Here is a 17,674-nt window from a genome sequence, read left to right as displayed (position 1 = left end):
AAACTTTTTGAGGTATTCAATTGAAATCCACATATAAAGTTTTGAAAATAACATATAATAATAAAGCAAATAATTGATGGAGACCATATAACAAAACTTTCAAAAAAACATGAACAAAACATCATAATAACATTAATCATAATTCATTTTATTCAGCATCCAAAAAACCAACCATTCACAGAATATTATTTAGGTTAAATAGCAGTTAGCCCGAGTGGTATGGGATTTGTGCACATGATTCCCTTATATTTTTAATATAAGCACATGACCTCCTTGTAGTCCGAACTTTGTGCTCGAAGTTCACAACACACGCGGTTAACTCCTATTTACCCTATTATTTACAGATACATTAGTTTTAGGGCATATTACGGCCACCCCCTAAGGTATGGCCAAATTACGAGAAAAAACACCTATTGTTTGGGTAATTATAGCCACCCTCTCCTTTTATATATTTTTACATACAATTTATGTAATTCTGTTATTTACCGAATCAAAACGTATATTTAGTTCGATAATCGGTATGAAATATTGGCGTACCGAAATTTTGGTTCAGTTTTCCGAATTAACATCCCAAAATTTACATCTGGAGGGATATTTTCGTAATATGATACATAATTAAGGGAGGTAGCTGTAATTATCCACACAGGAGATTATATTTTCATAATTTAACCATAATTCTGGGTTGGCGTAATTTGGCAAAAAAATATTTTAAATGTTTTGCTGCTGCACGCTCTCTCAGGTCATCAGGCACTCTATATATATATATATATATATATATATATATATATATATATATATATATATATATATATATATATATGTTAATTTTCATAATTTAACTATATATAATAATCATTTAATCCTCAAACCTTTTTTATATATTATAATGAAATTAAACGAGGGCATCTTATCTGTCGTAGAATATTAAATTTCATTACCAACCAAATACATAAATTAAAGAGACCTATGCCCCAAAAGGGTTTACATCTTACAAGCCCATTAATGGATTCTTCACCTCTCAAGCAAGAAGAAGACGAAACCCTTTCGTTTATTTCTAGTTATTCGAATAAAGAAATAATCGAATCTTCAAGAATTCTATCCGAGGCAAGTAAAAGACGGTACATCGGAGTTCGAAAGAGGCCGTGGGGAAAATACGCAGCGGAGATACGAGATTCCACTAGGCATGGAGCTAGGGTTTGGCTCGGAACGTTCCATACCGAAGAAGAGGCGGCCTTAGCGTACGATCAAGCTGCATTCGCGATGCGGGGCCCGTCGATTCCGCTGAATTTTCCGTTGGAAAAAGTTGTGGAATCACTCGAGAAGATGAACTACAGCTGCAAGGAGGGTTTTTCGCCTGCGAAAGCGCTGAAGGAGTCGAATAAAATTGTAAGTGCTTCGACGAAATTACAAAAGCGAAAAACGAAACGAGTTAGTGAAGATGATATCGTGGTTTTCGAGGATTTGGGATCTGATTTGCTGGATGAGCTTTTATCTGAGAGTTCGAGTACTAGTGAGTGAACATCAACAATTTCTTTAATTTCATTTGTTCTTGTAAGTAATTTCTTTTTTTCTAATGAAGTCTTCTTCTTAATTAACATGATATCTTAGTTTTAATTAGTCTCTAAGTATAATTTCTAGAAGGTAAACCCTTTTTTTTGGTAAATAAAAGTAGATATTCTCTCTCTCTCTCTCTCTCTCTCTCTCTCTCTCTCTCTCTCTCTCTCTCTCTCTCTCTCCAAGAAACAAAGAAATAGTACTATTGAAGTTGAATTAGTCTCTTGAAAACCATCTCAGGTGTAAGTACGTACGAGGTAGCCCACAGTTTCTCTTTTTGCTATTATATGTTGAAATTTGTTTGAGGTAAGTTGATTTTCTCTAATCATATGAAATGCAAAATTAGCAATAACATGTTTCGTTTTATAATTTCGTTGCCAATTCCAATTTGCAACAAAAATATTCCGTTGCCGTTTCATTGTCACGGAAAGTTCGGGGCAACATAATGCACATATCATCGCCAATACAGTGTCTAACGAGATCCAAAGTACTCTACAAACATATTTTGTTGCGGAAATCAAGACAATTGTCGATAAGCTTAAATTTTCGTTGCTAATACGTAACTATTGGAAATAAAATTCATGAATTAAATGTAGATTGCTATAACTTATTCATGTAGCACAAAATTAAATGTAAATTGCGTGCTACTGTCTCGGTTTCCTTTTAACTGTCGTTTTTTTTTTTACCCTTGCACAAGAATTAAGAATCTCGTTAAATATGACTTGATTTTAAGAAAATGTATACTTTTAGACTATAATACTCTTGTTCATTAATAAGAGAGATTGTTGCGGAGAGTTAATAAAGACATAATGAAAAAGTATGTTATTAATGTGGTATTAAAATTCTAAAGCGACAAATAATATTGAATAATTTTTTTTCTCTCAAAAGTAACAGATGCTACGGAAAAAAAGTGAGTATATCTTATTCATTATGTATCTATCGTTTGACGTTGTAAGGAGAATGTTCCTTCAATAATAACATACGCATATTGAAGATTAGTACCTCTAAGCAAAGGATTCATTTTTCATCAAAAGTAAAAAATTATGATTTAAAAAGAGTCATGCTATTTCCACCCTTATATTATCTCATTTCACCACCAAATTTCAAATACATAATATAATATAACATAAAATATCATAAATACCCTTAATAATTAATAATCTTTTAAATCACAATTTTGATCTACCACCGTCACTTCTCTTCATCTTCTCCAATATTTTATTTTTCTTCATAGACTTCCATAACACAAACCTTTTTAGACCAAAAAAAATTAAAAAAGAAGAAATCAGTTAATCTAGAACGACATAATTAATGTCCATTAAAAAAAACCTTAAATATATTTATGCTTTAGAAATTACGGCAATTGTTTATTGGTTGTTATCCAGAGAGGAGTGAGAAACTGAGAACAAAAAATGTTCAAGAAAATCAATGAGCCGGAATTAAACCAATATCCCAATTGCTATTATTGTCTTCTTCTCTAAATTTCTTGGATTTGGATCGCATCGATAAAAAAATTGGAAAGATCCGCCCTTCGAGTTCCTCTATATGGAATATTTATGTTGATCGTATGAACATATAAGTCGAGGAGGAATGCATAGGATGCGGCGGCGCCATGGGCTAGGAGAGGGAGTACTTTCATCGTATTTTTTGAGATTTTTTGCGATGGAGATCCCCGATTGTAGATTCTTTTTATTCATTTTTTATTTAATGGTGAAATTTATATAAAAAAATGGAATGGTGTTAATTTCCAGAAACATTTTCTTTATGTTGTAATTGAGAAGATGAAGTTAGTAAATTGATGATGGTGGATTAGAAAAATAATTAAATGAATACGTATGAAGGGTATTTCAGATATTTTATATTATGTTATTTATTTATTTAAAATTTTGGTGGTGAAATGAGATAAAATGAGGGTGGAAATAGCACATCTCTTTAAAAATATAAAAGAAACAAATTATCACATATAAGCTATAGGTTAAATACAAAAACATCACTATACTATGAACTTTGTATCATATACCCCCCCCTGTACTACATATAAATACAAAAACTCCCCTATTGTTATATTTTTCCAAAACTTGACGAAAATACCCCTGCTAAGCCTATAAATATAAGGTTTTGTTTGAGCCATTTTTCACTATATTTTTAATATTTTCGGTCAATTTTACTTGGGAAATTTTGATATTTTTTTTTCTTTAAAACATTTAATTACTAAGTTTTTTTTAATTTTTTGAATAGAACATTTTTTTTTGTCGTCATTTTGAATTTCTTCATTTTTTTTTCTTAAATTTCTTCCAGTAGTTCAAATTTTCACCAATAATAGGATTGTAAAGATGTTTGTAATCTTAGGATGTTTTAACTACCGGCAGTGGCGGAGCCAGGAATTCGAGACAGGGTAGGCTTAACATTAACGGGGGTTCGGGGGAAGCGCCCCCGATTTTTGTTTTGATTCATTCACATAATAATATAGCACAAAATAACTATAAATTTATAAACTTAAACTAATATAAGCTATACTAAATTACTTTGGTGGGTGAGCTTAACATTGACGGGGGTTCGGGGGCAGCGCCCCCAATTTTTTTTTATTCATTAACATAAAATAGCATAAAATAACTACAAATTATAAATTTCAACTAATATAACATAAATTTTTTGATAGATAAGCTACACTAAATTACTTGGGTGGGCTAAATTAAACTATTTGGGGGGGGGGGGGGGGGGGGGGGGCTAATTATATATAGATATAATATATAGTATAAATTTTAAAAAAATGAGAGTGGGCTGAAGCCCACCCTTGCCAAAGGGTGGCTCCGTCACTGACTACCGGAAGACGTTTAAGAAAAAAATGAAGAAACTCAAAATGACAAATATAAAAGGTTTTATTCAGAAAATTAAAAAAATCTTAGCAATTAGATGTTTTGGAGAAAGAAATATAAATACCAAAATGACTGAAAATGATAAAATATATAGTGATTTTTGTATATACAAAAAAATATATATATATATATATATATATATATATATATATATATATATATATATATATATATATATATATATATATATATATATATATACACACACACTTGAGTAAGGTATTTTCGTCACATACTCGAAAAAAATGTAATGAGGGGGATTTTTGTATTTATGTGTAGTATAGAGGTGGTATATGATACAAAGTTCACAATACATGGGTGTTTTTGTATTTAACCCTAATATATAAGCTAACCGTGTATTATTTTTATGGTAAAGTTTCCTATTTTTCTAGTTTATTTTTTATTATTGGGGAAACTACAGATAAATCCCTAATCCAAAATTCAACTCACAGATCAGTCCCTAGGTAGTTTCCCCAAGCAATTCAGTCCCTACTCACGCGCCTAACATGCAGTTCAGTCCCTAATAAAATGTGCAAATACTAAAATACCCTTTACTTTATACTAATTTTACATAACTTATTTCCAACCTCCAATGAGCCGTTTGTGTTACACGCTCTTTGCCCGTTACATTTCAAAAATCAAACAACAAGAAAGAAGCTAAACATAGAAGAAACGAAGAACAAAGAAACAACAAAGAAGGAGGAAACAACGAAGCACGAAGAATCAACAAAACGCAGAAACATTATAAAACGAAAGGAAAAATAAAAATAAACAAACCCATTTCTCGACAATGGTGAAGCAGGGTAAACAACAAGGTTTGATTTTTTTTTTCTTTCATTTTCTTGGAAACAGACCCATTTGGGTGTTGCTTAAGCTTGCAAAAAGGTTTATTTGTTGTAGAATTGCATGATTTTGAACATATCCTCTCATGGGTATTATGCCTCGACTTTATTCGGTGTTTTCCCTAATCATTAAATCGGTTCCAATATCTGTTTTTCTGTTGATTGGGTTTGCAAAGATCATTTATTTGTTGTCGAATTTCATGATTTTGTAACAGTTTCCTCATGGGTATTATTCTTCGGTGACATTAGCATGTCCCCAAAGCATTTTGAGTCCTAACAAGGGTTTCATGGGAAAGAGGCTTATTGTAGTTTCCGTACTGGTTCTATAGTATGTGTCATGCGCAGTAATGGTATTAATAGTGCATTTAGATGGTATTGACACAGGGTACTCGAAGTACTGTCCCGAAAGAATTTAGCCCCAACAAGGGATATGTCATATGTAATAATGGCATTGCTCTTGACTTCGGACAGTATTAACACAGGGTACTGGAAGTATAATCTTTGATGGTTCTGTAGTATGTGTCATATGCCACAATAGTATTACTAGTGCCTTTGAATGGTATTACTAGTGACTTTGGATGGTATTGACATATGGTACTAGAAGTATAATGTTTGATGGTCCTGTAGTATAAGTCATATGCCATAATAGTATTACTAGTGCCTTTGAATGGTATTACTAGTAACTTTGGATGGTATTGACATGTGGAACTTTATAGTACGTTGTATTTGTTATAATTGTAGTTTTATGTGTATGTAATTGCAGGAATTGATGTAAAAGAAGATTGCAGCAAGCTATCAATAGGCTGCAGGTGCTCACCGATCGCTTTTCAAACAACCATGGAAGGTGTGAAAAAAGTGATGAAGAAACAACATTATGAAGTACTGAAGAAAAATCCCTTCTATCACTACATGGACATGCCTAAAATAACCCACAGCTTCCATAGGGTTGTGTCTCTCATGCAAGCGTACAATGTAAAAGATCGGGCCTTCTGGTTTGGGGGAAATACTATACGCTTGGAAGTGTTTTGGGGTTTTTGTGTTTTTTGGTAATTAATGAACAAATGAATGTGTTTTTGTGCCATAAACAATCTGTCCTTTTGTTGTAGAGCTAATAATACTATTGATTAGCTCGCTTCGTACTTTTCCATTGTATCCATTGTACTATATGTTTCTATGAAATGTACTTACCTTTTGAACACATGGTACTTTATTTTGCGATTAATTAGTTTGTATAAAGAATATAAGCGTACCATAAAAATGAGCAACAAATACTTTCTAGTCTATTCGAAGATACCTTGTTAACACTAGACTTGTACTTACTTGATGAACAAAGCGTACTTCACATGTGTATTCACGAAAAACTTACCATAAACTGAAGAATTGTGTCTATTCATTCTTAATAGTCTTAAAATGAAGAGTTATGCCTTAAAATGCGATCATATGGATGCATTGGCCCCACAATAATATATAGATTGTAACAATACTATATGAATGACAAACATATACTTTATCAGTGAACAAAGCGTACTATAGTCACGAATCACTTGTACTTCACATGTGTATTCATTGTACTTACTTGATGAACAAAGCGTATCATATTTTTTGATGAACTGAATTGTACCAATTTCATTGACGCTTTAATGATCAATAAGTACGGGAGATGCAGAAATTATGTTTTAGATGATTATTTTAAGGTAGGTGAGCATTATTGTTGCGTTTGGAATACAAGATCTCATAAATATGTTGAATTTCATACATGATACTCATATACTATACAATATATTCATACAAGTCTACAATGCTCAAGTGTAAAACTAATATTTTCCTCAATTGTTACCATAATCGATATTGATCGACTCCCACATTGTCTCTATTCATTCTTAATAGTCTTAAAATGAAGAGCCGTGTCTTAAAATGCGATCATATGGATGCATTGGCCCCACAATAATATATAGATTGTAACAATACTATATGAATGGCAAACATATACTTTGTCAGTGAACAAAGCGTACTATAGTCACGAATCACTTGTACTTCACATGTGTATTCATTGTACTAACTTGATGAACAAAGCGTACCATATTTTTTGATGAATTGAATTGTACCAATTTCATTGACGCTTTAATGATCAATAAGTACGGGAGATGCATAAATTATGTTTTAGATGATTATTTTAAGGTAGGTGAGCATTATTGTTGCGTTTGGAATACAAGATCCCATAAATATGTTGAATTTCATACATGATACTCATATACTATACAATATACTCATACAAGTCTACAATGCTCAAGTGTAAAACTAATATTTTCCTCAATTGTTACCATAATCGATATTGATCGACTCCCACATTGTCTCCATTCATTCTTAATAGTCTTTAAATGAAGAGTTGTGTCTTAAAATGCGATCATATGGATGCATTGGCCCCAAAATAATATATAGAGTGTAACAATACTATATGAATGGCAAACATATACTTCATCAGTGAACAAAGCGTACTATAGTCACGAATCACTTGTACTTCACATGTGTATTCATTGTACTTACTTGATGAACAAAGCGTACTATATTGGCGAATAACCCAAACTTTACCAGCTTATATATTGTACTTATTTGGTGAATAAAGCGTATTATATTCACGAATAACCCACACTTTACCAGCTTATACATTGTACTTATTTGGTGAACAAAGCGTACTATATTCACGAATAACCCGAACTTTACCAGCTTATACATTGTACTTATTTGGTGAACAAAGCGTACTATATTCACGAATAAACTGAACTTTACCAGCTTATACATTGTACTCTTATGTTCACTAATTAAACAACGGTACATAGGTTTTACATACATGTAGACTGCAAATATTACTAGATTCAACACTATTAAACTATGAACTACTCCACCTTCAGAATTGCAATTCTTCACTTCACTTTCTTGATGGACTTGGTTCATCGACGCACTTGTAGCTTCATTTTCTTCACGATTTGAGTTGGAAAAATTTTGCCCAACTTCAAATGGTTCACACCAATGGGAGTAGCCATGGTGTGGGCAACAGTAAAATAACCTTCTGGGATTCAAAATAGTTTCTGAAACCATGATTATTGTTTTCTTCCCACAATCAAGACGCTTGCATTTCCCTTTTTTGTATTTTAACCCACTCATTTGAGTGGTGCTACTCGAAGAGTAGCATCACCACAAGTGTGCTCAAGATTGCATTTACGAATGCTAAATAACTTATCTCACTTGTACAATAATGCATAAACCCTCCATTTGCAGTTTTCGTCAATGCGTACTGCTATGATCTTTTGTTGATCATTTTTCATGTACTTAAATGATCGATTATTAGCAATAGAATAGTTTTTCAGCATATGCCTAAAATCATCAGGATCTTTAAAAAACTGATTCTCCCCACGGATGCAATGTCTCCATGCATCAATTGAATTTCTAAGCGGATTACCCTCGATTTCCATCGATTGATTGCCGCTTTTGGTTTAAAAAAATTTAAAAAATGGATTACAATAGAGTGGAATCCAAATAACAATGTACATGAAAATATCATAACAATGCACTGGTTCCATACTATCTTCTCCATTATATAATACTAAGTTTTCCCACAAATAGTACCAAGTTTACCTATCACCTATACTATCCGAATAATGGTTACGTACTGTCTTCCCCATTATATGATACTATGTTTTCCCACCAACAGTACCAAATTTACCTATCACCCATACTATTCAGATGAAGGTTACGTATTATCTTCCCCATTATATGATACTATGTTTTCCCACCAACAGTACCAAATTTACCTATCACGCATACTATACGAATAACGATTACGTATTGTAAGTACCATACGTCCATACCATATTTATATTAGCATGGTACTATTACGTGCCATATTTTATACTATGTATCACAATAATTAACAACCATAAAGAAATGCATTTCAGTAGTACAGAAAAATATGGAGACCTACCAGCCATCGGTGCGAACCCTCTTTCGTCGGAAAAAAGAGGAAACCAGAGGAGAGAAAGAGAGCAGAAATAGAGAAGAAAAAGAGCAGATAGAAATGAAGAAAGAGAAGAAAGAAAGAGAAGATGAAGAGAGAGAAGATGAAGAGAGAGAAAATGAGGAGAGAGAAAATGGTGAGAGTGAAAAAGAAGAGAGAAAATATAATAAAATATATTAAATTTACATTAGGGACTGATCTGCATGTCAGACGCGTGAATAGGGACTGATTTGCTTGAAGAAACTACCTATGGACTGATCTGTGTTTTGAGTTTTGGATTAGGGATTTATCTGTAGTTTCCCCTTTATTATTTTGTTTTTACAATTTCATTAAACAATATGGAAGTGAACTGAATTACTAAAAATAATTGTTTTAACAAAATATAATAGCAAACTTATGAAAATTGACAATGAACTGTATTTTTAATAAAATATGCAACTAAACTTATAATTCAAAAATTCGTAGTAAACATCTAAAAAGTTGATCTTTTTAATAAAGGACAGTGCTAAATGGCCAGAATCTGGCCGGCCAGAATTAATTTCTTTCTATTTTTTTTATTTTTCTTTTATATTTTATACCATATCTATCCTTAGTGATTTTGGCTCCAAATTTCCCTCCTAATTTCTCTCCCTAATATATCTCATAATCTGTTATTACGGGAGTTGGAGCCGAAAAATTACTAACCACTAACCAATCATTCTACATGGCTCTTCACAGCCTAAAAAATAGAACCAATATGTTATTTACTTTATTATTATTAATAATAATAATAATAATAATAATAATAATAATAATAATAATAATAATAATAATAATAATAATAATAATAATAATAATAATAACAATAATAATAATAATAATAACAATAACAATAATAATAATAATAATCATAATGATAATAATAATAATAATAATAATAATAATAATAATAATAATAATAATAATAATAATAATAATAATAATAATAATAATTTTATTATTATTATTATTATTATTATTATTATTATTATTATTATTATTATTATTATTATTATTATTATTATCATTATTATTATTATTATTATTATTGTTATTGTTATTATTATTATTATTATTATTATTATTATTATTATTATTATTATTATTATTATTATTATAAATGACTGAAATTTTATAAAATAAAAAATAGAACAATTAAGAATTTAAAACTAACATGACTGAATATATGAACTATAAACTTATTTAACAAATTTAAATATACTTTTTTGTAATGTATGCACAAATTCTAGAATATTTTACTAATCCACTACTACTATTACTGGATTACTATTGAGTAAAGTTGATTTGTAAATTATGATAAGAATCATAGTTTACATTGTTTTGAATATGAACACTGTGAAATTTATAATATGACTTAGACCTTACGATCAACATTTAAGTTTGTATTTTTTTATTATAAGAATATAAGTTAGTATCTTAATTAATTAGAAAATAGTCAATTTCTTGGAGATTCAATTTTGGAATAAACATTGTAGGAATTTAATTCTCTAGAAGTACAATAAGTCGAATTTTTCATATGATGATTCGTTTTAATTATTAAAGCAATTATGTGTTTCATTGATAACATGAGTAGTTAATTTCACGATTATAATACTAATTTTGAAATTATGAATCCGATTTTATTAATGTTGTCAAAACTAGATCAGACACAAAATTGGATAGGTATTCGAATCACGGTTAGATCGATTCAACCGGGTTTTTCATTGTTCTTTGTTCTTTTTTTTTTTTTAATTATTTCATTTTACTTAATACTCTAAAAATGTTGTTTTCCTTATAATTGTATATTTTTTTTAAGGGAAATAATAAATGCATTAATTAGGCAAAAACCGCCAAGTTCGAAGAGATAATGGTTCCTTCATTACAAGCAAGATCAGCAGAAGAAGCAAAAGCGTGTGCTAGCCTATTACCTGATCGCTTAACAAAGTGAAATTCTAAATGAGGGAAAGATTGTATCGAAACATAAATGGCGTCAAGAATTGCCCCATAACTACTCAGCGATTTGTTGCCTTCGCGTAGATCTCGGAGGACTTGAAGGCAGTCACCCTCCACAATAACCGAGTTCCATCCTTTTTGACTAGCTAACTCCACGGCAATCCGAACAGCTTGTGCTTCTCCATCGACCGGTCGAGGCCTGCCCAAGAGTTGCCGAGTACACCAGAAAGTACATCGTCCCTCCCAATCTCGCGCTACGATAGAAACCCGATAGAAGTCTTGCCCTTTTGGAAACGCCGCGTCGACATTGAGTTTGAGTGTACCATAGGGAGGAGGAACCCAGATGACGCTATGATGCTGAGAAACCTGATGCATAAGTAATACTTGATTTGCCTGCGTGTAAGAATGGAGAAACGCCGTACTCCAAGATAGCATGTCTGTCGGCTCGAAGGCTGTCCCTTCATGCAGGTATTTGTTACGATGGAACCATGCACACCATGCAGTAACCGTAGCAAGAAGAAGAATTTCCGCGGAAAGGTGTTTCTTCCACTTCAAAAGAAGCTGCCACATCGTGTCTTGATAGCCAAGGTCTTGTAGAAAAAATGGGGCTGCAGTCCACACTCCTCGCATCCCGGAGCACTCTTGAATCGCGTGTACTATGGTCTCAGAATGAAAACCGCAGCGGGGGCAGCTTGACGAAGCCGCCACTTTTCGTCGGGTTAGGGTCACGTTTGTGGGCAGGATATCTAAACATGCTCTCCACAAGAAAATTTTAATTTTAGGTGGAATAGCAAGCTGCCAAAGCCATTTCCAATGGGGAGCCAAGGCGTCACCTGAGGTAGCTGCAGCCTCCCCTCCATGTCCCACTCGCAACCTTCCTGACTGAAGGATTAAATAATAACAGCTACGAACAGAAAACTTGCCCGAGTTTGCGTAGTGCCAAACCCATAAATCCTTGGAGTTTGGACCGCCGACAGGTATTTCGAGAATCCTCTGGTGGTCGACTGGCCAAAAATTCTCGTAGATCAAATCAACGTCCCAAGAAGTGCCACTTGGGTCCGAAAGGTCAGCGACTCTGTTCGGGAATGGAGAGGAAGGAGACCTCCGAGTAATCACACGGAAATTCCCGTCCTCCCTAAGCCAAGGATCACCCCAAATAGCTGTGTCAGAGCCGTCACCAATACGTCTCCGTAGGCCAGCGAGAAGAAATGGTCTAGCCTTCATAAAGCTCTGCCACGTGGCCGACGGACGAGAACCCGTCGACGCGTGAAGGATGTCACTATCAGGGAAACATCGGGCTTTTAGGATTTTTGTCAAGAGAATAGACGGATTGGTCAAAATACGCCAAATTTGTTTCGCTAGTAACGCCATATTGAAGCACCATAAATCCCTGAACCCCATCCCTCCTTCACTTTTAGGTTTGCACATCTTCTGCCAGGAAATCCATGCCATCTTTCTATTCGTTCCTGACCCCCACCAGTATCGTCTGATCGCTGCCTCAACATCCTGGATAATTCCAATTGGCAAAGCAAAGCAACTCATGATATATGATAGTATCGCCTGCAGAACTGATTTTATGAGAGTTTCTTTGCCTGCTTGAGATAAGTGTTTCTCCCCCCATCCGCGTATTTTATCCCAAACTCTTTCTCGTAGACTTGCAAAAATTTCTTTCCTGGTTCGTCCAAGTGTTGCTGGCATTCCAAGGTATTTTTCGTGTTGATCAACAATCTGGAAGCCCAGGATGTCATGCGCCATAGCTCGAAGTTGCATCGGAGTTTGAGGACTGAAGCTCATAGTTGTTTTAATTCAACTCCTGACCCGAGGCACTCGCATAACGATCTAGGATAGACTTCAATGTTTGAACGTCTGAAAGATAAGCCCGACAAAATAAAAGGGTGTCATCTGCAAAACAAAGATTGGAAATAACTGGGGCCGACGGGGCAATTTGGACCCCCTGGAGATTGCCACCCACCACTGCCCCGTGCACCATCGAGATTAGAACCTCCGCACAACAAATAAATAGGTATGGAGATAGAGGGTCCCCCTGGCGAAGTACCCGAGCCGGCTTAACAAAACCAAACTGAGCACCATTAAACAAGAAGGAGTAAGAGACAGTGGAAACACATAGCATAATAATCTCAATAAAGTGGGGCCAGAAACCAAGTCGGGCTAGGGTTTTCCTCAGAAAAATCCACTCGATTGGATCGTATGCCTTGCTGATATCAAGTTTAATGGCCATGTAATTAGAAGTTTTGCTAAGATTAGTCCTAATAAAATGATTCACCTCGTAAGCAACCAACACATTATTAGTAATGAGACGGTTATGAACGAACGCTGACTGTGTTAGGGAAATAATGGTGTTCATGTAAGATCGCATGCGGTTGGTTATCATTCTAGAACCAAGTTTATAGACTACGTTACAAAGGCTGATAGGCCTATACTCAGTGATTTTTTCGGGTTTGGCCAACTTGGGGATAAGCACAATATATGTAAAATTAAGAGCACGGGGAAGGTTTTTGTTATTGAGAAAATCTAAGACACAATCGGATACGCTAGATTTGATTATGTGCCAATATTTTGAGAAAAACAATACAGGAAGGCCATCAGGGCCGGGAGATTTAAGGGGTGACATGTGGGAAAGCGCTAGAGTTACCTCATCCGCCAAAAAAGGGAGCAAAAGCCTCTGGTTGATCTCTGCAGTCACCCTCGGCTCGACCGTCTGCAAAATCTCATCTATCTCTTGTTCATCGGGCTCAGAAGTCCGGAAGATATCCGCAAAATACTCGGAGATGATCGACTCAATCACCCTTTCTTCCGACTGCCAAATCCCATTCTTGTCCTTAAGTCTGTCCATTTGGTTTCACTTTGTTCGAGTGGTCGCCCTAGCATGAAAAAACTTAGTATTTCTGTCGCCATCCTTCATCCAATGAGCTTTGCTTCTTTGGCGCTAGTACGTATCTTTGTCGCCATATAAGTTTTCAAGTGTCTCGCGAGTTTTCCTGATTTCTTGACGAACGGTGCTCGTCTGATCCCCTGTTTCCAAGAGCTGAAGCCATTCCTGGAGCTTACAAATTTTTTTGAAATGGTGCTTTCCCGACGTCTCTATTCCATCTCATAAAAACGGCCCGACACTCCTCTGTGCAGTTAAGAAGTCACTCCACTGGGTCCGAACCGCTCTGTCCCTCCCAAGCTTTCCTCACAAGATCCTCACACTCTTCGCGTCGTACCCACATAGCCTCAAACCTGAAGGGCTTCCGACGTCTCCCCCCTTTTTTATGACCTCTACCATGAAGTTTCAACAGGATCGGAGCATGATCTGATCCAAGAAAGGGAAGATGGCTCACTATAGCCATCGGAAAGAGGTTCGCCCAACTGCCCGAAACACACACTCGATCCAACCTGCATCTAATGGTACGTGGGTGCTCTTGTCTATTTGACCAAGTGAATGGATAGCCTTCTCCTCCCAAGTCTGACAACTGAGAGTCATCCAATGCTTCTCTGAAAGCTTCTATGCAGTGAGGTGTTCGGTCTATTCCTCCTTCTTTTTCCGAATGGGAGAGGATTTCATTGAAATCGCCTCCAACCGCCCACGGAAGTGCATGGTGGGTGCCCAAAGTCCTCAAAAGATTCCACGTGATGTGTCTGCGGTGACGGTCCGGGTGACCGTAAAACCATGTACATCGCCACTGGGGCTGACCCGTGCCGCCATAGACAAGAACATCGATATGATGTTGAGAAAAACTTTGTAGAATGACGTTGATATCCTTGCGCCATAGCATTGCGAGTCCTCCCGATCTGCCCACTCTCTCAACTGCCACTCCATAAAGGTTCCATTTGTTCTTGAGACTATCAATCTGCCATTGTGTTGCTTTCTTATAATTGTATATATTCCACTTATTATCTTCACTTTATTATCCACGTCATTCTAATTTTTTATTATATATTTATTTTATAATTCTCTCTCTAATTTCCCCTCTCAACGCCCCGTCGCCCCTCCTCTCTCCACCTCCATCCACCAACTCTCTCTATTTTCTTCATATCTCTCTCCTCTGCCTGAATCACGCCTGCTTTTTCTTTCTCTTTCTCTTTCTCTTTCATTTATCTCCATATTCTCCATTTTTCTTCCTCGATACGGCGACCTACCACCAGATCCGGCTATCCCCAACCCTCGTTCCCCGGATCCGCCGACATCTGGCCTCCACCGACCACCAACTATATAACATACACACTGTTTTAGACTAAAACTGGAGTCTACAATCGGTTTCCGGGCTCATTGGGTTTAAACTCTTTGGCCCCCGTTTTTTACTTTTTCAATTTGACATGAAATTTTAAGTTGTTGCCATAATTACATCCGAATAGAAATAAAGAAAAATTAATGAAAACATAAATGTAGAAAATGAGATAAAATAAAGAAGATTGAAATCAATTGCCGTTGTTTTATTGGAATTTGTAATCAGGCATTTAGAGAAAAAAGAATTTCAAAATTCAAATTAAAACTAGTCAATATTATAATTCAAGGATGAATTAGTAACTTCACATAATACTTTTTTGTTAAATTTACAGAATTACCCTTTCTGGCCAGCCAGATTCTGGCCGCATAGCTTTATCGTTTAATAAATTTATGATAATTACCTTTTGGAAATTGGCATAAAAGTTATGGATGTTGAGTATTTTAAAAATAGTGCAGTCAAAATGAACTTTCACAATGATCTTAAATTATTAAAATTAATTAAACTTCTGAAAATTTAGTATTTCAAAAACAACATAAAACGTAAACTCATAGCAAGATATACAAATCATTCATTATTTTATGCACATGACAATCAATGCAAACAAACCAATTGGATTAATTAAATATAATGTCCTAATATTTGATATTTATAAGAATCAAAATATATCACAACTTGTGAATACTTTGAATTTCCAACATATATACTTTAAATCTGTCTCGAGCAAAACCGTTGGCGCTGCAAATTCATCAAATCATCTTTTATGGCATTTTAGTTATTTAAACTAATCCTAAATAACTATAAGTCTATATATGTAAGATCTACTTTTTTTTTTATAATAATAATTATTTTAAACAACGAGAATTCTAATATATATATGAAGGAATCTGCAGCCAACAATATAACAATACAGGTGCACTGGGTAAACCTACACTCTCGTATTATAGCTTATAAACCCATATAAGAGACGTAAACCACACTAGGATAACCATGTGTGACAAATTTCACCTAGCAATCGTAATATAGGGTCTACGAGATGTTACACCTGATGAAAAAGCATCGGGTAATTTTACACCATAAGTCCATACAAATAATTATGCGTTATTTTACGTAATTCAATAGTACAAAATCACCGAATTTATTTCATCAAATGTAGCATATGGAGAATCGCAATATGAAATAGTGGTATTGTTCGATAGTCTATAATAGGAGGGCAATGATATTCCTATTTTGCCATGAAAATAGCGCCAAGTCTCAAGATGCAACATTTTCCATTATAAAAGTTTCAAGTTGTGTAATTTTAAATAATAAATTATATTTATATTTTATATATGGTATATATATATATATGTAGCTATGTGATAATTGGATGCCCATCTCTGGTAAAGCAACTTAGGTGGCATCCGCCGACGGTAGACGACAAAACATAAATAATTAAATAATGTTTTTTTTCTTTTTCTTCCTGATTTTTATGTATCAATTAATTGTTAAATAATATTGTTAAATTGCAAGTGAATATAAATTCAAAATAGTTTACGTATTTTTTGTATTTATTATTTTGGAGTAGAAGATTTGTAGGGGCATGGCCAGATTTGATGGGTTTAAGAAAATTGATTATATAATTTATCAAATCCCCTTTATTTATTTATTTATTTATTTATTTTAGATGCCCTTTATGTATTTTTTTTCAAATTCATTCTATTTATAGACATTCCAAATAGATCAATACTAAATTGGAATCATCTTAAATCCGTTCAGCTCCAACGTATATAACACGAAAACTTCAATCATTTAATGTATAACGTTTCGGATACATTTCGTATCTGACACTCGGCGACATCTGCTGAACAACTTATTGATCATTTTGTAATTTATAAAGAGTTAGAAACATATTTATATACCAAATTTCTAAATATTTTTGTTGCTTTCATAATTATCTCCATGATTTAATGATCAATTGCAAATTTATAGTTGATAATAATATGTTTTTTGAATATATTTGTATGTAAATATATACAAAAGAATTTATATATAAATAAAATCTTATATATATTTATATGCATATTTATAAGTATACCCCTACACTTTTAATAATTACACATTTTCTCCAGTTCCCGTTTTCCCATTATAGAATAAGCGGTTTCCTCATATTAAGAAAATGGGGATAAAACTTTTAATAGTTTTATGTAG

General features: G+C 34.0%; 2 protein-coding genes across 2 annotated transcripts; one reads left to right on the top strand and one right to left on the bottom strand.

Annotated features, from left to right (window-relative positions):
- Positions 1 to 870: 870 nt before the first annotated feature.
- LOC105958729 (ethylene-responsive transcription factor 1B) lies at positions 871 to 1,595 on the top strand. Its single transcript, XM_012982737.2, has one exon. It carries the CDS (start codon positions 967 to 969, stop codon positions 1,516 to 1,518), a length of 552 nt encoding a protein of 183 aa, XP_012838191.1. The 5' UTR covers positions 871 to 966; the 3' UTR covers positions 1,519 to 1,595.
- Positions 1,596 to 14,407: 12,812 nt separating this feature from the next.
- On the bottom strand, positions 14,408 to 15,034 carry LOC148767090 (uncharacterized). The gene has a single exon (XM_088825951.1). The coding sequence runs from the start codon at positions 15,032 to 15,034 to the stop codon at positions 14,408 to 14,410; it is 627 nt and encodes a 208-aa protein (XP_088682077.1).
- Between the last annotated feature and the right edge of the window lie 2,640 nt (positions 15,035 to 17,674).

This window comes from Erythranthe guttata, chromosome 11 (genome assembly GCF_056151865.1).
Source record: "Erythranthe guttata isolate IM_541 chromosome 11, IM_541, whole genome shotgun sequence".
Lineage (NCBI taxonomy): Eukaryota > Viridiplantae > Streptophyta > Magnoliopsida > Lamiales > Phrymaceae > Erythranthe > Erythranthe guttata.
This window is presented reverse-complemented; position numbering and strand designations above follow the sequence as displayed.

What these genes read in the sequence shown, in the direction of transcription:
- LOC148767090 (XM_088825951.1), bottom strand. Translation starts at nt 15,034, where the DNA reads ATGCTATGGCGCAAGGATATCAACGTCATTCTACAAAGTTTTTCTCAA.
- LOC105958729 (XM_012982737.2), top strand. Translation starts at nt 967, where the DNA reads ATGCCCCAAAAGGGTTTACATCTTACAAGCCCATTAATGGATTCTTCA.